The sequence below is a fragment of the Lagopus leucura genome, unplaced genomic scaffold (assembly GCF_019238085.1).
Source record: "Lagopus leucura isolate 7727_CA_CO unplaced genomic scaffold, USGS_WTPT01 Super-Scaffold_100015, whole genome shotgun sequence".
In the NCBI taxonomy this organism is placed as follows: Eukaryota; Metazoa; Chordata; class Aves; order Galliformes; family Phasianidae; genus Lagopus; species Lagopus leucura.
This window is the reverse complement of record NW_024962269.1, coordinates 14,813,454-14,833,429: the sequence shown is the minus strand read 5'-3', so window position 1 is coordinate 14,833,429 and position 19,976 is coordinate 14,813,454. Positions and strand designations below refer to the sequence as shown.

The 19,976-nt window shown below is 44.5% G+C and overlaps 1 protein-coding gene across 2 annotated transcripts in view; it reads right to left on the bottom strand.

Annotated features, from left to right (window-relative positions):
* The window catches only part of LRRK1 (leucine rich repeat kinase 1), a 67,647-nt gene that overhangs the window by 22,973 nt on the left and 24,698 nt on the right, over positions 1 to 19,976 (bottom strand). For both annotated transcript variants that reach the window (XM_042875948.1, XM_042875947.1), the window contains exons 7-20: positions 17,375 to 17,601; positions 16,727 to 16,854; positions 16,324 to 16,487; positions 15,444 to 15,581; positions 13,151 to 13,263; positions 11,945 to 12,021; positions 8,901 to 9,030; positions 8,254 to 8,366; positions 7,188 to 7,402; positions 5,013 to 5,177; positions 3,502 to 3,674; positions 1,440 to 1,560; positions 1,025 to 1,184; positions 343 to 619 (exon numbers count right to left, since the gene is read on the bottom strand). In XM_042875948.1, the coding sequence (XP_042731882.1) occupies positions 343 to 619; positions 1,025 to 1,184; positions 1,440 to 1,560; positions 3,502 to 3,674; positions 5,013 to 5,177; positions 7,188 to 7,402; positions 8,254 to 8,366; positions 8,901 to 9,030; positions 11,945 to 12,021; positions 13,151 to 13,263; positions 15,444 to 15,581; positions 16,324 to 16,487; positions 16,727 to 16,854; positions 17,375 to 17,601 (2,201 nt within the window). The remainder of the gene's footprint in view (positions 1 to 342; positions 620 to 1,024; positions 1,185 to 1,439; positions 1,561 to 3,501; positions 3,675 to 5,012; positions 5,178 to 7,187; positions 7,403 to 8,253; positions 8,367 to 8,900; positions 9,031 to 11,944; positions 12,022 to 13,150; positions 13,264 to 15,443; positions 15,582 to 16,323; positions 16,488 to 16,726; positions 16,855 to 17,374; positions 17,602 to 19,976) is intronic.

Here is a 19,976-nt window from a genome sequence, read left to right as displayed (position 1 = left end):
CCCATCTATGTTTCAGGCCTAACAGCCAGGAGCCTCACATTCACTCTCAGCTACAGCTGTGCCAGCCAAGCACTCAAAGCTCCCACCTCTTCACCACCACACTCCTGCCCATGCCACTGCCCCCCTGTGCTGGTGGCCGAGTTGGTCACCTGAGCATCCCTTACCCTGCCAGTCTCAGTGCACTGCATGGGCAAAGACTTGCCTTGGAAAGTACTCAAACTCATTTGGACTACAGGATGCTCGTGCCAGACTACTGCTTACAATAACAAAGCCTGTTAATGTCCACTGATTAAACGGCCAGTTTCCTCCAGCCTAGCTAAACACCTCTAATTATCAACCTACCTGTTATTGGCTACCGGCAGGGCGATTTCAAACTTGGCCAAGAACTGGAAGTACTGCTCTTCAGTTTGTTCAGTGAAGCCCGTCCCAACTAGCAGCATCCTGAGATCCTCTGCTCTGATGACTCCATTTTTAGCTACAGACTTGGAGCTCTTGATGTTGAAAATCCTCTGCAGACATTCGGAGAGCCAGACGGGGTCAAGGAAGTAGAGATTTCTCAGGCCATGGCTTGTGTCTGGGAAATGGAGTAATGTACCTGTTTCTATGAGGAAATTAATTGCTGCAAGAAAAAACAAAAAAAACAAAGAACAACAGAACTGTAGATGAGCAACTGACCAGCATTAGGAAAGCACGCAGCAAAGACGAGGAGGGATATTAGGCATCCTGAGCAGCTTTATTCACACCAGGTATAGACAGCATGTAGCAAAGCAAAAACAACACGTACTTGTGGAGTGCTGCTATCTGGCATTCCACTTGTAAAGCCCCCACACTGTCTAACCATCCATATTTCTGTGCACATTACACCTCCCCTTCATTCTCCTCCTGCCAGCCCACCAAGCCTGTCCCTGGCTCCTGCAGAGCAAGGCTTCCAGAAATATCACAGGACAAGGGCCCTATTCTTCACTGAATGTTTCAATTGGTCACACACTAATTGCCAAGAAATTATCAGCCTGCCATGACCTACCAGTCTGCAAGTCCTCGTAATCTTTGATATCATTTCCAGGGGTTTGCTCAATGATCAGCTCTATCTGTCTGTCTGTTAAATACTGCACATCATCATTCTGACTTCTTTTATACTGTTCTGCAAGGACGGCTTCTTGAAGACTAAGGTAACTCCTTGGAATCTGCAAGACACAGAAGAAAAACAGCAGGATCAGTATCAGACAGCAACCACTCTGCTAGTGATGACCTGTCTAAACCATCTCCCTTTACAGAGATCTTAAAAAATACTGCTTTTTCCAAAGCCATTTTGTACTCTTTGCATGCCTCCTGCAGCAGCAACAACTCCCAAAATTCACCTCCCAGTCCAAACCCAGCCCACAAAAAAAAAAAGAAAGCTGCCATTGGGAAGGAAAACCACTACAAAGCATAATTCTCACCAATCTCCCAGCAAGTTTCTGGGAGCAAATTGAGCTGCCAACGTCCTTCATGTTGCAAGTGACATGGAAAATCAGCTGTCGGAGTCCATCGAGGCCTTCCAAAGTCTTACATGAGAGCTCACTGCAAAAGTCATGCAAGGGTGAGGATTACCAAACCTTATCAGCATGCTGGCTTCCTTTCCATGCTCACTTTCTCTTATCACTGACTAAATTTCCTGTGTCAGATGAATAGGAGGAAGGCTGTCAGTGAGCATTTTTAGCTTCAGAGAAAAATACTAAGAGGTCTGGAAAATAAATCCTAAGCCAAACTCTGCTCTGCTTGCTTCATTTGCCACAGAGGGTTCTTCTATTCTCCATGCACTGTGACCTATCGGGTCTTCCTTGGGACACCAACCAAAGCCTTTTTCCCTTTAGTGCTGCAAACATCCTGGAAGGGACTGAAAGATGAGGAAAATCCTGTGTTCCAGCAGTCTCTGGAGATGAGTCCAGTCCTCCCAGCCTCAGATCAAAGAGACACGATGATGATGAGTACCAGACACCTTTTCCCACTCTCATTCCGGCCCTCGCTCATCTGGGTTCTGTTATCTGGGAATTGGTGCTTAGATCCTAAAAGCTGGCCTTCATTCCGGCTTTGATAGCTAACAAACTTCTCTTTCCAATTCCTGCTATTCCTGGTCATTTTGTGGGCTGAATAAAACAGTTCCCTTCCACTTTCCCCAACAAAAGGTCTTTCTAACTGATCCCACACATGTTCCTGTGGCCAACAGAAAATCCTTTTCTAAAACAACAAGCTTTATCTTAAACCTCAGCCATCAGTGGCAGTAGGAAGTCTAAGCTCACTGGGATACTGACGGTGCAGCACTGACAAACACACCCCAGGCTCATCACACGGGGCTTTACAACATGCACCCTGCACACTCCTCCAGCAAAATTAGGCTGGAAGAAAGGAAGATGAAGGGGAATGAGAGGGATGTGGGGCAGGGAAAGAGAGAAAGTCCCCTTGAGATAGGAGGAATGAGATCACAATGACAGGAAAAGACGTTTAGAGGACTGAACCACAATGTGCTCTCCGCTGCACTGTGCGTCCGCATGCCTCACATTGGCTCCCTGGTACTTCTCCCATCCACAGCCAGATGAAAGAGCCAGCTTGGGGGCCTGATGCAAAGCTTCCATTTGCAGAGCAGAGTGTGGGAGGTCTCCTGACAGCTCTGCCAGGCAGCAGATGCAAAGCGCAATGGGACATAGCAGTGCCCTTCTTTACTTGCCAGCTGCCACCTGCTCGTGCCCCAGGCATTGGCAACCTCACGCTGTTTGGAGCTGTTTGGTGCCAGCCGGTTGCATCCACGCTCCTCTGTGCTGTGCACCTCCTTGGCTGACAGAGCCACTTTTTCCCCAGCATGAAAGCCTCCTCTTCCCAAGGGCATTCTCCATCAGATGGGAGGGAGCTGTGTGAGGCTCCGTGGCCTAATACCAATCTGACAGGCAGCACAGCCCCTGTGCTATCACATACAGAGAGCTGAAACGGCACAGCTTTGGGCTGCTGGTAGCTCGTGGGGCTGACTCACCCCTCACTGTGCTCAGGCAGCAAGAAGTTCCCACGCAGCCTCCCCTACCAAACCTTGCAGCACCCTCCATGTAATCATCATGACTGGTAAAATAAGCTTTGCATTGTTATATTTGCATTCTATATGCATTATTAACTTATTATAAAATAAGCTAAGCATTAATTACTCAATCTGCGTGCTCTAGCCCTGTGACTAATTAATAAACCATACCAGCATCTAGCCAATGAGAGAGCTGAGCAGAACAGGAGCACTGAAAGACGTGGCCAAGGTCATGGCTTTAGAGCTCCCAGCTTCAGCCCCATGATCAGCCCTCTGCACCACACTCAACTCCTCTCTGATTACACCATGTTACCTCAATCAAAAAATAGATAAAATGCCGTGCTGACGAGTCTACAAATTGGTTCTGTTGCCAAGGAGATGAAGTATTACGAAAATCATTTAAAGTGACATAAAATAGGGTGACTGAGCTTCATAAAGGCAAATACACAAGTACTTACTGCAGGTGCTTGAATGTGATATCTGGGAAACCAGTTGCTCTGGATCCAGAGGGAGAGCGACAGAGAGCCAGGACGTAAGCCCTCAGCGTTGCTATCCTCTCAACACGGAATTTGGTTTCAATTAAATCAAGGTGTGTTCCTACCACTAACACTGCTGAATTTGGAGCTTTGGCCTGCAAGAGAAAACACGGACAGTGATCTAATCTAGCAAACTATGTCCGCTCGGACAAAGGAGGAACTAGCTTAACCTGCAGCTGGAAGATCTAATTTTGATACCCTGGAAAAGGTAAGTGACACTCCAGGAAGGACATCTGGGGAAATAACACAAACATCTGCACTGGAGGTATATGGAGAAGTGAGATAAACTGCTAGAAATGCCCAAATCTACTCAATCTTGAATCAGTGGAAAGGAATGGATGAGAAGATCTTGTGGTTTCTTCCAACCCTTCCGTGATTCTATCACAGAACTGGAAAACACCCAGATCTCAGGAAACGCGCTGCCAAGTACAATGGGATTGCAAAAATTCAAGCAGGGATCAGCCAGCGGATCAAAAGGACTTCAACCACAAAAAAATACCCTGTTCCTATTTTTGTTTCAAACCACCATCTCCTTCTCTCATTTGATCTCTCCTAGTTTGCCTACAGACCATGAACAAATACTTCCTTGGGGTTTTTGCCTTATCTTCTCATAACCTAGTCTATTACAGGCCTTATTTGCCCCTTCCCCAAGCTGGAAAGGTCTATTTAATTGCTCTGCATTCAAAAATATTTCCATACTTACAAGCATCATGCTCACATTTCTCTGTATCTTTTCTGAAGCTGCTATGTGCTTACTGAGATGTGTGAAGACCATAGGCACATCATACATGTCTGAAATACAGTAATTATCTTCTCTGCTTTGTTACTTAGCTGTTGATTGCTGTTGAATATGAAGCTAACATCATTGCAATGTCAAGATGCTTCTTTTGAGGAGCACTAGTTTAGAGTCCCTGTCTGTGCACATAATGCAAAGGCAGGTATTTAAGTAATGAGCAATGAACTAAAACCAGTCTATGCCAATTAATTCACTGCAGCTCTGAGGCTCAGCAGACAGCTGTCCAGGATATACACCCCAACTTATCTGGATCTAAAGTGTTAAAACCTTAATGTCAAGACTAACATGTGTCTAACCCACACAGAAAAGAAGGTGCTCCAAGAACTCCCTTAGAGCACAGTGTGGTCAAACACTAATTCCAAAATAAGCACGTTCGTCCTTACTTAGTAAGGGTTTATAAATCAGCTTTTGTTTTACTCTCTGACATGTGTGAGGGAGAACAAAGCAGATGATAAACTTAAATCCTTAAATGTAGCAATAACGCCTACAGTGCAATGGAAAATTAATTCCAAAAGCTATGCAAAATTCATGCAGAGCGTTTAAAAGCAGACCAAAAGGAATCTGTAATATCACATATCTATGTGCTGAGCTACTGCTTGATAAATAGATGCCCTGGAGTCCACCAGTGACTTCTTACCTCAATGTTCAGCAACCAGAACTGTAAGTTTGCCACAGCTTCTTCCCCCAGTGCCAAGTTCCATACAACTATGTACAATGCTTTGTCTGTGAAGAAACACTGATTGACTGTAGACATGCTCGCTGGGCCTCCGATATCCCAGACATTGAACTCCACTGAATCAACCTACTTAGACAAAGAGAAGTGTTCAAATCAAACGGTTGCAGTAAATCACAGCGAGATAATAGCCGAAGCATAAACCTACGTCTGCATAATGTATGACACAAGGAGGGTTTCAATGTCCTAATTGTGCCTCCAGGAAAGAAAAATCAACACGCAATTGTTAAGCATGGCTTCCATTTCCCCACAGGAAATAAAGACTAATTACTTGCTGCTAAAATAATAGAGGTGCCCTTGATGCTGGTAAATCTCCAGTTAAGGCCGTGGATTCTCCAGTACAAACAAGGATTTCATTCTGAGCCCTCCACTTTGCTGCATCTTGAATAGAAACGGCTTCATCCTTGTCTGTGCCACACTCGACAGCACTGCTGGAGCTAGCTATCTGCCACTGATACAGGGAGCAGGAAACCCTCACTGAAATCACTCTGTGGAGCTCAGCCCCAACTGAGTCACACCGAGGAAAGGTGCCTGGGAGGTGGGGAACTTCTCAAGCCTTGCATAAAGACATCCTGCACGTCCCTGTCAGTGTGCCACGCCACAGAAGAGCCAGAATTACAGCTCAGTGTAATTCACTCACTGACTTCAGGGGAACGTGTGAATGGCAGTCTCTTCAGTTCAGCATCCATTCCACAGTGTAGGCCCACAACAGCACTGAGAGCAGCATAGCTCTCTGCTTGAATGGCATTCAGGCTCCAACCTGCAGTAGGATCTATCTACAAGTCTCTGAGGCTCTGTCCCTAAATCATTTAGCTCTGGAGAAGCAAGGAGCCAGTAGCTGTGCAGGGAACCCTTCTCCAGCCACCATCCTTTGATGACATCACATAAGGTGTCATCAGAGTGAGGTCTGTTTATTGATCCAGGTCCAAGTACTGTCTGATCCCACACACCAATCTTGCCCCAGAAGATTCAGAAAGAAGTCGAGCATCTCAGCATGGCTCCAATCTCCTAGCATAGTCCCAGTCTGAAGTCTCCCAGTAACAGTTGGAAGAATTTCCATATTGTTTAAACCAAATCCTAACTAGCACCAGGGCTGCCTTGTTCATCCAGGAGACCTTGAGCTGTGGGTGCCTGTATGGAAAGACAGACTCAGAGGTAGGGACAATAGCCTGTTCAGCAACTTGGATCCCACTCTGGGTTTCCTGCACTGTCTAGGTTTTTATTTTATTCAATTGCTCTTCAACACATAATGCACAGCTCTTCTCCCATCAAAGTCTTCTCCTTAAAGAGCTGGGCTGTGCTTGCTCTTTTTCTTTCTGTCTCTGGCTTGGCACTCTTCTGTATAATAGCTGAACTCAGCAGGCTCCTTCACCCCTTCCAAAACAGCCTGGTGGCCATGGCTCTCATATGAAAAGTAAGAGCCATGTGTTTGCACATCCTCAGCTCTGTCAATAGCCCAGGACCAATTCTGCATGCTCTAATCCCTATATGGCAGCAGAAAGGACCACCTACAAACCTCTCAAATACTTGAATTAATTCAGTGCTGTACAAATTAGCTCAGTATGGATTGACCTACCCTCCGGATGAGCTGCCTGAGAATTGGATGTTTAAGGTATGCCTTAAATATCTCCTGGCATCACAACCAGAGCTTAGGCATCCTACCCTCCACCCATCTTCCACATTTACAATAGTTCTGCCATCAAGGAGGTCAAGCCTTAAGTACAGTGACCTGTTTTGTGGCCCCATATGAATGAACAATCTGCTTTAGAGAAGCTGATTTAAAATATTCTCTCAAAGTGTCCAAAAGCCACCCAAGCTGGGAAACCCAAAATTCAGGCAGTCTACAAACGGCTCTCACTCTTTAGGACAAAAAGTTAAGGTTGAATTCTCAGGAAAACAGAACTATCCTCTAACATCAACTGGAAATGGAACAGAGGGATTGTGACAACTCTAAAATATCACTTGCAAGGTGTGCTAGGCAAAGGGAAACTGCTTCTGTTGGACCCTTTCAGCCCCAACGCTCCCCGTGGGGCACAAACAGCCCATTAGGGTTAATAAATATCTTCAACTGCTCTTCACCTTTGCCTTGTGTCCCACTGGCTTGGGTAGCTCCCATTTTGTTGTACGTATGGTGGCATCACTGTGCATCATCTGTGGGACTTTTCCTGTCTGGAGGATCTCTATCAGAGTTGATTTTCCCTGCCGTGGAGGACCAATGACGATCATCTTCATCAGCTTACACTTCTCTGCTTTGCGCAGCTGTGCTCGTAGGTACGCCAGCACTGTTTTGGGACCTACAGTGAGGGGGGAAGAAGACAGGCTTTATCTGTGGTTTGCAGTTACAAATGCACATATGCAGAAGCTGGACTGTACAAAACCCACTGCTGCAGACGAATCAGCTGAATTAATATTTTCCTTGAAGTTTCTCTTTGGGCTGAGACAACCCAGAGAATAAACAAAGAAACCTCCAGTGGACAAACCTGAGACAGAGAGCCCAAAAAAGGTCACTGCTCTGAGACTCCACAATGGAGCACTGTAAGAAGAAACAAACACCGTGGCTCATATGCTTCAGAAGCTCAAAGGAAACATAAAATACTAATTTAGTATTGGAAAATACTGTTTTCCCTTCTACTTTTATGTTTCTACTTAAAATTAGATTTAGTCTTGTGCTAGAGAGAAGGGATAATTCCTAATAACTTTATTCCCGCAGGATTTTCTTGTTACAACACACACAAAAAAAAAAGACAGTATTGTAATTGATTCAAAAACCTAGCAGCTTACAATAAAGTTACTGCAATGTGACTGCAATGGCTGATCCTAAATACTTCAGTCTTTAGAAAGAGTGTCTATACACCCTAAACCATAGGCATTCAGGAAGCAAGCCATGGAGTTCACCCAGCACGCACACTGCAAATGAAGTGCTGCATTTGTAAGTCATCACTTCCACATGCAATCTACCTTAAATGGTGCCGTAACACAGCACTACCAAACTTGTCAGCGTGTGCAGGAGTTTCACCCTATGCAATTGCAGTTGACTTCGAGAAGGATTGGGGCTCACAATGTTCCTGTTCAAGACCGTTGCAAAGAAGCTACTTTCACTGTAAGTTCAGTCAGTGTAATAAAGCACTCACAGGATCAGACTTACCCTCCTTTCTGATCTCTGCAGGAACATTGCTGATACTCAGTTCCTCGATATCCAGCTGCCAGAGATTAGCCAGCTGTCCAAGTTCTGGAGGAAGCTCTCGGATACCAGGGTTACTGTACAAAAACAAATACATCTACCAACAACCAGGCTTTGTGTCTAAGTAGCTTCTCTCATGGACTCTCACATTACACTATTCTCTCCTCGTAGAAATCTTCCATTAACATTTTAATAAGACCATTCAGCACTTTAATAGTAATTTCCATCCTAAAAGTGATGCATAACCTCAGTGTATCCTCCGGGGCAGACAAGTGTAATCATTTTCACTGGACAGTTGAGAAAATACAGGCAAAAATTATGAATTATTGACTCAAACGCTATAGAAGCAGACAGCAAAAAGCCAGAATTAAGTAGAGGCACACTAGATTCCCAGGCCTGTGTTCAAAGCATTAGATCATCTCCCCTCATTCATAAGGCTGGCCTCCCCCTTATCTAAAGCAAATGACGGGCACGGCTCGAACAAGGGGTCCACTATTTGCAGCTTTGTGACTTCAAAGGCACTGGACATCGGGGGTGGGGCTTCACAGAAGATTGGTCACTAAAACAACATGGAAAGAACATTGCCTAGCTTTCCCAGAACGTGGACTTACTTTCCCAAATAGAGTTCTGTTAAACCTTTCAGAAGGCAAACGGACTGCGGGATGGACTCCAGCTGATTGTCATTCAGATAAAGGACTTCCAGAGAATCGCTCAGAAATGCTGGGAACTCCACAAAAGGACCTGAAACAAGACAGGAAACAAACTGCACCTTTAAAACACAACAAGAACCGAGGCTCTGTACCAAGAACCTTCACCTTCACTCTGTGGGCAGGACATGAGATCATGTTCCTTGGCAGGAACCACCACAAAGCAACAGCAGAAAAGCCAAGAGCCTAAAACACAGACCAAACATCCACGCTCACATCCCAGTGTTTTAAAGTCGTAAAGATGCACATGCTTAAGGTGACGATCTCCAGGCCTACCATGACGACTGTACTTCGGAGCAGATGTGGCATTTCGTTTCTCATTGCACCTTGCAAACTGTCCCAACTCCAGCCTACCAGCTTGCAGTGAAACAGCATGCCAAAGGCACGAGTGGCTCTCAATGTGCTTTTTTCGTGTTGAAAAAGGAAACAAAATTGGTCTGAATTTACAGTCAGGCCTTCATGTTGCAAAACGGAGCAGTAGTGGTAAATCATGTCAGGAACAGCAGAGGTGAAAGCCCAAATTGCAACTGACAGACCGCTAACCTAAAGCATTGCTTGCATTTGTCTCTCTGTTCTGCAAGGTCTCATAGAATTTCTGCCTTCCTATATGTCTGAGCAAAAAGCAGCTCATTTTGAGAGCAATCCAAGCAATAACAGTGACATTGCATGGCTGACTTGCTGTTGCTGGGGAGGATCAGACAAAGGAAAATTCAGTTGGTTCCAAAGAGCATCATTTTGCTCCACAAATTACTCCAGGGAGAGCGGCATGAAAAGCTGCCATGAATTGTATTGCTGTCTTAAGACTGTCACATATATCTACCAAGAAGCATCCTGAAGTCAAAGAAAATCAGGCCACACAGGAACATGCAGATTTTGAGCCTCTGATTAGGGAAGTACAAGCAGCACCATCTGCTGCCTCCAGAGCCTATAAAAGCAGCTCTGAGACCTGATGTACATCCTTCCTCTGGGATGGACACAGTTGTACTTCCACCAAGATCTTCCCTTACCAAGAAGGCACGATGAGGAACTGGAGCTCGATTTAACAAAAAAAGAAAGAAAGAAAGAAGGAGAGAAAATGGCAGAGGTTTTCACAGGAGAAACTTCCCAGTTCTCTTTTTAACAGCGTTCCAGGCCTGAGCTATGATCAGGAAGAAATGAGAGACAGTCCCACTGTCTGCAGGCATCTGTTCTATACATGTCAGGACGGCTCGGTGTGGGCAGGGTGTCACAGCCTGCCTTTGAGTTTTCAAGAAATAATAATTCATCTTTGGGATTATTTTAGGAGAACAGCAGGGTTATTCATGGATTCCATTTACTTCATTTCTGGCTCATCACTGGACTTAAACTTTTCATTGTTCCTCTCCAGCACACACCTAGGCACAGATTTAGTCCCTCCTGGACACGTAGGAGCAAGCACCCAAAATAGCTGCAATACTCAATTCACTGAAGAGTCCAAGGTGAAAAGGACTCTACTATACTGGAGGCAGGCTCAAGGTGTTTATGAATTGCAATTATTTATTCATGAGTTATTTATGACTTCTCTGGCTTGAGCTCAAATTTTCTTTTAAAGAACTTTAGAAAAATTAAAACAAATCCCATCTTGAAAATATATTTTTGGAGGAGTAAATGCCACCAATGCCGCGTGCGTGCGCAAGAAGTTATTCTGAGATTTATCAATCAGGTATAGTGAGCATCCATAAATTACTTTCTTTAAATAATCTTGAGTAAATAGCTTTGTTAGTAAAAATCATGTGAAAACCTGCCCTCCACCTCGCTGGGAGATTTCTGTGAGCAGCTGATGTATTCCAGCTTCTGTTTTCTCTTGATGTTCCTTAAATTCTTGGCCACATCCTGTAGTCTCACCAAGCTATACTTGGCAAAGGAACAGAGAGAAAAAGATGAGCTGGCTTTGCTCTGTCTCTGTGGCTATTCAACGTAGCACCAGCCAGGTAGGCTACTCCAAGCCCTGCTGCAACCTGCAGCAATCTCAGGCAGCTCTGGGTTGCACCAGGCCATTATCAAGGATTTTCAGATGGTAACAATGCAGAGTCCAGCCCTTCCTGCCTTACGTAGAAGAACTATGCTGGGTTTGCAACACACAGAAATTCCCATCAGGGCAGCAGTTCCTTTTGTAGCTGGTTTTAGCTCTGCCCGCTGCTCCTGCCTTTATCTCCCCTTGGGAAATGCTGTGGCTCTTGACAGGGGAGGTCTGACATCTATCTTCAGACTCCACAGATCAGCACAACTCACTCAGCTGTACAATTTCCCTTACTATAACCTAGTGCACTTGCCAGATTTACCTGTTCACATTGATGCAGATGCACATTTTTGGAGGGAACTCACTAGGAAAGCATTCTCAAAGATGTTTTAGAACCAGCTATTCTCCAGGCAGCTGAGAGTGCTCTCCAAGTGATTTAAAATAAAACAAACAAACAAAAAGAAACAGAGATGAATCCCACAGTGAGCAGGAAGCCATAAAAATATCCTCAAATACTCCTTTGTTCTCTCTGAGATTTCATGTGCACTAACACAGGACATCTCTGCTCTGCCACAAACCTCAGGTGCAAATCATAGAGACAGGGCAAAATATGCATTTACACAATCAACAACTGAGACGATACTAAGAGTAATAACACTAATTATGGGTTAATTTCCCTTCAGTACACCAGCTAGTACTCCGGCTGTAAAGAGTAATCATCATGAAAAGAATAAAAGCTCCATGAAAGGAACAGGTTTCACCTTTTCTTTTCATTTTTGCTGATGGTATCAACCAGCTGCATCCCTTTAGGAACGTTTTATCTAAGCACATTTCCTCTTTCTTTAAATGCCATTGCACGTAAAGTTGCAGCTGAATTTGCACTTATTTCCCCCAGCCAAACTCTACAGATTCCTGCTGTTTTACAGTCCCCCTCAGCCCATGCTCAACATTTGCTCTGCCATGCCCTTACCTGCCTCTGGGCCTCCACGCACCCTGCTCCTCGTTGTGAAAAAGGGAATCCGCTTGGTTTTATATCCCTCGTCATTCCTGTGAGCAAAACAGAATGGCAACACGTAGAAAACTGAGCTTGGATGTGAACTGTGCTGGAGCTCTGTGCCCAGGAGAGGTGAGAGGAGAGCTGGGCTCCACTCGAGGCTGTGGGATGCCCAGTTCAGCTCTTAGAGACTCCTGTCTGGTTTTGATAGGATTGAAACCCACTGCACAATCACAGAGCTTGACTCCACCAACACTTGTCCACGCTCTATGATTTTCTTCTGGCAAATGAACAGAGCTCTGCAAGTCAGTGCTTTCAGCTCCCAGGGTGAGAGCACTTGACCTGCAGCTTTATGGGTGTCAAGGTTAAGTAGCCTGTCAAACAGCAAATTGAACAAGCTTCACGAGGAGCCTTAGACAACTGACCTGCTGCCACTCCCTGCTCTCAGCAGAGAGTTCCTGACAAGGCAACCCAACAACGTGACTCTGGAAGGACACAGAGACACTCACAGAATGATAACGTCCTTCTAGCAGTGGGCACAGCAACTCGTGAGAACTCCAGAAAACTTGCTGGGCAATCTCCCAGATGAGAAGATTAAAGTACGACACGGTTAAGTGCAGTTCTGGAGAAGACTGGGGACTCTTAAGTCTCTGTGCTAAACATCCCTGCTGTAACTGCTAAACAGAAGAATATCACCTTTATATTGGATGACCTTATTAACACCACTACTCCCTATAAACTTGCAGCTGGTTACACTTCCATGTGAAAAACAAAGATTTTTCATCTTTTCCAAAACAACACTCCCACGCTAACTGCCTGCCGTAGTCCAGCCAGATGGTTCATGGTTAAAATACGCTCCCCACAAACTGGAACTTGCAGTGATGAACCATACATAGGGTTAAAGAAATTTTTTGCATGCTCTGAAATTAAACTGCCATTATCAGTAATCTATCCGTTTAATAAATGATATAGCATGCTAAGTGCCCACAGAAGCAGTAACCGATAATTCATCACTGTCACAGACACACAATGTACTTAGAGACATGGTATGCAGATATCAATGCCTTCTATGCAGGTAATTAATTCACTACTGACACCCTTTGCATTACAAGAAGGATCAGCTTTGCTGTTATTTCTTTAGCTTTTGTTTTCTTAGATATTTTTAGAGCAACCAACACTTACTTCCCAAGCTGGTTTTTTGAAAGATCCAGTGATTTAAGCTGCTTGCAATTCCACTTATCTTGCGAAGGTAACGTGGTTAAGTGATTTCCCAGCAACTTCAGGGACACCAAAGCCTAAAAAAATTAGCTTGCAGTTAGAAGACAAAGTATCCCAAACACCCAGAGTTTTTTCAGCATTACTTTTAAAAACTGAAACACAACGTACACCTTTTTCCATCTGAACACCCTGTCCAGCATGCCTAGCATGCAAAGGAAATTACTGTCTCCAGTAAGTTTATCTTTTGTGCAAAGCAATGCCAACGTTAGTTTTGGGAGATTATTAGTCTACTTGCTGACAGATTCAATTGGAAACAAACCATTTATGAGAGCATTTATTCTTAGTAAGGAAATCATTACAAATGGAAAAGAACAGTATGATCTATATATATAGTAGGCCACGTAAGGACATGTGTGTGGAAGCTCATGTCAGAGTGGGCTTGTATCTATTGTACAAGGTGCAAAAATGTGAACTACTTCACACAAGGAAAGTTTGCAAGTGCTTTGTTAGCATATATATACACGCAGAATTTCCCACCAGGTTTATTCTAGAAGGGCTCCCGTGAAAATGCAGATAAGCAGACTAAATTATCTCGTGCCCTAACTACAGCAGTGTTAATGAATTATACCCAATGGAAATCTTGTTTTACTAGCAGAGCCTTAGGCTTCAAGTGTGTCAAATATTTCATATGCTCCACACAATATAAAAGGTTTACGACCCTTTCCATTAAGGAAGATGAAGAGTGTCTCACCAAGCCAGTCTCTTGGCCATGCTCAAATGGAAAAAGAGGAGGCATCCATGTGACATAAAGATGGACACCCAGCAGCCCTGCGGTGGCAACTGCCATGCAACGTGCTCCCTCTAGTGACACGAGAGGGGCAGCACTGGGCCGTGCTGGGACCTGGGGAAGGCAAAGCGAAACAGAAAACTGCAAATATGCCGAGGGAACCAGAAGGGAAAGGAGCTGGTGACCCGTGCACAAAAACCCTCACTGTCCTCGTGTCCTGACAGCCAATGCTTTCATCACCAGCTAGCTTTCTGCTGGCTCAAGCCTCCAACTGGAAGGAAGGCTCAGTCCTCCCTTGGCACCCGGTGCAGAGCTCTCTCCAAGGGTCAGCAGGGGGCTGCTCCATGACAAAGCTTCAGACTTCTCTCCTGAAATGCCCCTGAGCAGGGGCTGAAGGAAAGGGAGGCCATGCGGTGCAGAGTTAGCACAGACTTTGTTCTGCACGGCTTAGTTGCAGTGCTTCGTTCTCAGCCAGCTGTGTCCATGCTATACATCTCCCACAAACACTGACAAAAGCTGCTCTCCATGAGACCTAAAACTCTGGTGAGACTTTATGCAATATTTATGTGATTCTCCATAAGGGGAGGATAGTTACTTCTAACTAGCTGTGACTCTTCATGACTGTAACTCTGGAGATGGACAGTCCTTGTTTTGCAATTGCCTCTTCTCTCTCATCTCTGACTTCTTCATTTTTGCTGCCATTCAAGAAGGGAACGAGCGCTTCTAGAAATGAGCTTCCTTCCAACCTGCTGCCACAGCACGCAAAGAGGCCTCTGCTATCAGAGACAAAGAACTGCAGCATCCAGATCAGGCTGCCTCAGCCAACTCATGACATGGAAAAGCTGACCAGCATCTTATCTGAACAATTCCAGCCAGTGAGAGAAGCTAACTAGGCTTGAAACTAAGTTTCCACTTACTGGAATTATTTTAATGCATAAAGAAAAGTTTTGGAGACAACAGCCCATAGGATTCATTCAACTTCAGGAGTAATACCAATAGAAAACAAATGGTTACCAGAAGGGAAGCACAAATCTGCAAAGATCATTAAAAACAACTGAGGGAGCAAATGATCCTCAGCACTCTTCTGGGCAAAAGCAAGAGGTACCTTTGCAGCAGACTGCCAAGGTCCAAATTGGACATGGATACAAACCATCACTTCTGCATCACTCCCACTGAGGCCAGCAGTGCAAGCACTGCTAAACTTCTGCACCAATAATAACCTGTTCCTGTCTACATGACCTTGAGATCCACAGGCTAGCAGGGAACCTTGGAGGAAACCCCCAAGTTCTGCTTTGATTCAAGTTAAAACTCTGCAAAGCCACAAATTCTGAAGAATTCTGAAGTAACACTGGGAGCTCCGATGGGAAGAACTGCTTTATTTGCACAAGACCAAAGATAAGAGATGCCAACCAGCTTCGCCAAGGGCATTCAAACATGCAGTTTTCAAAGGTGGGAAGGAATGATACTTACCTCAAGCTGAAAGAGCCCTGGTGGAACTTCTTTCAGTGAATTCTCAGAAAAATCCACTTCTCTGAGGTGATTTTTCCAGAAAACAGTGAATGTGTCAGGTAGGGATTCCAGCAAGTTTCTGGATGCTTTGCAACATTTCTGCAAAGCATAAAAGAAAAAACACCCAAACAGTAGTAATTATCTCTTAAAAAAAAAAAGAAAAAAAAAAAGAAGAAGGTCAGCTGTCAATTACACATTAATTCCAGATGATTTCTTCAGGTATTCTGATCTAAGTAAATGATTCTGCATGTAGGCATGTATTATTTGCTGAGGAGATGCAGTTACATAACTGATGATCAAATTCTTTGTTTGGCAAGGAAATACTTCAAAAGTTGTTTTGAAAGTAACACCCATTGGCTTTTCAGTCATAAACTCTTAACTAAAGCATGCTGTTCTGCCATCAATAGGGTCTTGTCATTACGTTTTCCCATAATAATAAGGATAAAAGCATCAGTGATCTGCAGACATAGACTCCACATTTTATCCATTGGTTCGGGTGAAGTTAACTTTGGACGAAGGCTGATCGTTCAACAAAAACAATCCTAAAAGCACTTCAGCTCATATGAACTACAAAGAAAATTAATCTAAGACATTCTTCTAGAAGACTTCCAGCAATGTCATCAACGTTTACAGAAAGAGGCAGAACCTCAGAAAGACCTGCCCCAAAACTTATAAACCAAGTCTTGCAGGGGCACTCCTGCAGAAACAGGACACCCTTTAGCCTAAAACATCTGACAGCTTCATAAGCATCACTATATATATATATATATATATACATATACATTTGCACCATTTCAACAGCTTTTACAGCCTCTGACTCTAACAAAGCAGTGCGACTTACCAAAGGGCAGGCCCAGGGGTCTGGAAACACTTTCAGCTGATTTCGGGAAACATTCAGTATGTTTAGGGACTTGAAGCAGTATAGAAAAACCGTTGGAAGTTCCACCAACCTGTTGTCAGAGACGTCAAACTCCTGCAGCTTCCTTAAGCCAATCCAATTAGTTGCTGGAAAACACAAAGCGTTGCAGACTTTGTAAGCATGACAGCATTCTGACCCAGCAAGATACGTTCTGACTTGCTAGATAAGGGCCAGAAGATATGGTGAGTGATTAAAAATAAACAGGCCTTGGGAGACGTTAAGCATCTGTAGCCAATACTGGCTTTTAGTTGTAATAACAGCAGTTTGGGGTTCTCCTCCCCAGATCAGGCCTTGAAACATAAGTGCAGCAAGGGACTGTACGTACTGTTTTCCTCGTCAAATAACTTCTCCATATAGTTTTTGGCAGCGTTGAGCTTTTTAAGGTTTTTAAGATGGAGGAATCCTGAAGGGAGAGTAGAAAGCTTGTTGCTGGATACATCGACCTCAAGTAGCCTGTGATTACAGAAGACACTCAGTCAGCAATCAGTAAAATGCTAGTGAGACTCCTGTTGCCGTAGGCAACTATTTTATCAGGACAACTTTAGGTCTGGATGAAAGTAGCTGGAGTGCATTCTCACAGAGCAAAGCAAAAACCTCTATTTAGAAAATTAACCCTATCAGGGAAACAACAGCAGTTTGGATAACTGATGTAAGACATCAAATATCCATCTGGGTCAGCTCAGGGCTGAGATTCTCCTCACAGAGGAATGGTGCTCACCAAAACTGGGCAGGAGCAGAAGCAGCATGAGACAGTGAGGAATAAGGTCTGAAACTCCCTACAATCGTCCTGACAACTAACTGCTTGATCCTGAGAATGGAAAAGGGCAAATCTTCAGTTCAACTTTACAGCAGGCAGAAAAACAACCGAGAAACTCCTGTATCTGCTTTTCTTAGAGGCAGTTCTCACACCAGCAAACAATCTTGCACCTGCTCTCCGTAAGGGCTCGGTTTGCTGTGGGCTTGCAGCACACACCTTGTACATATAATCTCATCGGATGACTGTACACTGGGTAACTCTGCCAGCTGATTGTCAGCCAGGCTGAGCTTCCTCAGGTTCATCAGGCCCCATGGGACCACGGATGGAAGGGAGACGAGGCAGTTGGCAGACAGATCCAGCTCTGTTATCTGACAGGAGATATCAATCAGCCAGTCCAGATCCACCCAGGGCAGTTTGAGGTTTGACCAGTTCACGCACAAAGCCTGCACATGTCAAGAAAAGAGAAAAACACATCAGTAAAGTCTTGCTTGCTCTCAGCCTGTTACACCACTCGGAATCTGGCAGATCACTGCACAGGCTGTAAACATTTTGCTCACTTTCCAATCTGCTTCTAGGAATTAAACTGACTCAGAGATGAAGTCATGCCTGGACATCAGCAGCCTGAGCTATACAGTGGCTCAATGACTTCACTCCAGAGACCACAATTGAGCACATGCAGGGGTCCTGGGCCACACACTGCCTATGGTGTGCCCCACAAAGGAGGGCTGCCATGGCCTGAAACCACCCAGAGCTCCACAGGCAGATTCTCGGGCGCTGCTCCTCCTTTGTAAACTTCCAGCAAACAGCAGCCCAGAACAATTGGGGCAGGGTAGGGCTTTGCAAAGGAGCATCTGGGACAAGCATATGTCCTACTGTGAGGCATTTCTCAACAACAGAAGTTTGTTGAATGTTATTTAGCAAGGTACTTTACTAAGAGGTATAATTTTGGCAGTTGCCTCCTTTCTAGGTAACATTCGGCTGCTTCTGACAGTTAGATGAGGAAGCTGTTTTATCCTCTTATGGAAATAAAAAACAGAAGTTGTTGTGAAAGGCAAAGCTATTTACTTCAGTCTCCAGCTCAGACAGGAGAAAACATGAACACATAATAGTCATCAATGTCAGGAAACAAATCAAGCCTTCATTTACAAAGTCTTTCCACTGCCTTCCAGGAAGATCTACACTTCAAACGACTCACTTTCACACTATCGTTCTCAAAATGTTTTTGTAAACTCAGTGTTTTTGGCATCTCTCTCCAATATGGAAGCCTTGATGAAGCAATTGCTAATTCACCACCAGGAGGCAGCAAGGACCTGACAGCAAGTTTAATTTGCTTTCAGATTCCAGTATTTAACTCTTAAGCTTTTTTAACCCTAAATTTTGAATGAAAAGGAATACATTTGGGAAAGGGAGAAGGAAAGGGAAACAAAAGTGTACTACATATGCTTTCTTGCCACTCAAAACTCCAGGTAATGGAAGCTGCATGGTTTAATGTCTAAGGAGGATGGAATAAAAGGTAAAAAGTTGTACTTTTTAGAAATCAAAAATAATTATGTTACTATATTACTAAGACATAATGCTTCTCAAAGGTTCACAGTGAAACCTCAGGATGGCCCAGCGGATACGAATGGAAATACTGTGCTGATGGCATCACTGGGGAGAACAAGCTGCTACCTAAAGCTACATTCACCACCAGGCTGCAAGGCATCCATATCAAACAGACCAAGCCAGCTATCATGAGAAATCAACTCCAGCAGGGTTAATGTGTGAATCTCTTACATCAAAACCCAATGCACTCTGCTCTGCTGTTAGATTTTCCACGTCTGTATGTTTAACGGCTTCCTGCTTACAAAACCTTGCTTAAAATTTCGTTTGCGATTTTCCCTCAGCTGTAAAAGCCCAGGAGTGAGCAAGTTGACATCCCTAGACAGCAACCACGTGTGATTTATGTTGTAAAGGGAGCCATTTCTAGCTACCCCATGCTTCAGGAGGGATGCAGGGATGTGGGGCAAGTGCCAACAGGCTGGAGTACTTTTCTGGCACGAGGAAACCTTACTGAAAAGAGCACATTTATGGTCATTTTGACTCATTTTTCCTTGTGCTTTGAATTACCCCAAGAATTGAAAACAGCAGCCAGCCCCTGAATCCAGGTGATGCAGAAACCAGTTCTACACTACGAAGCCTCGAGTGCTGCCTGTCCAACCACTTGGGAGCGTGCTCAAAGCACCTGTAGTACTTCTGTTTTTCACTGTAGAGAATTCTCAGCTGGTTGAGCTCCCAGCTGAGGTCACCAGAAACAGACTTACTCCAGCTAGAAGGAAGGTGTAAGAGATCCAGGTACTGAAAGCAGAATACAAGCAGTTTGCTCAGGGATGTGAGAGATGCTTTAACGGGGGATTTGCTACTTTTAACAACTGACCTCGGCTGACAGAGCAGACTCCATCCTGCTCTGCTCCTTCCAGGAATGCAGACTGTTTTTGTCAAAAGCGATGCTGAGATCCAGCCAAGATGGAGGCGGGATAAACCACAATGAGTACGGGAAAATCCAAGCTTTTAGGCAGCGGTTCCAGACATCTCTGTGGTCTTGAAAACAACAGCTAGCAAGTAAGGGACTTCCCATTTACCCACACCATGGTCAAGACACAGAGATTGGAACGGAGTTTTAACCGCTGACAGCACTGAGGGCTGTAGGAACGTGGATTCATCTCACTCTCTCTATCAGAACCATCACTTATGTTCTGGGATCACCAGCAGATGACCATGGATATATCCATGACTGGAGCATCCAAGCCCCTGAACTATTCACATATTTATCTATACA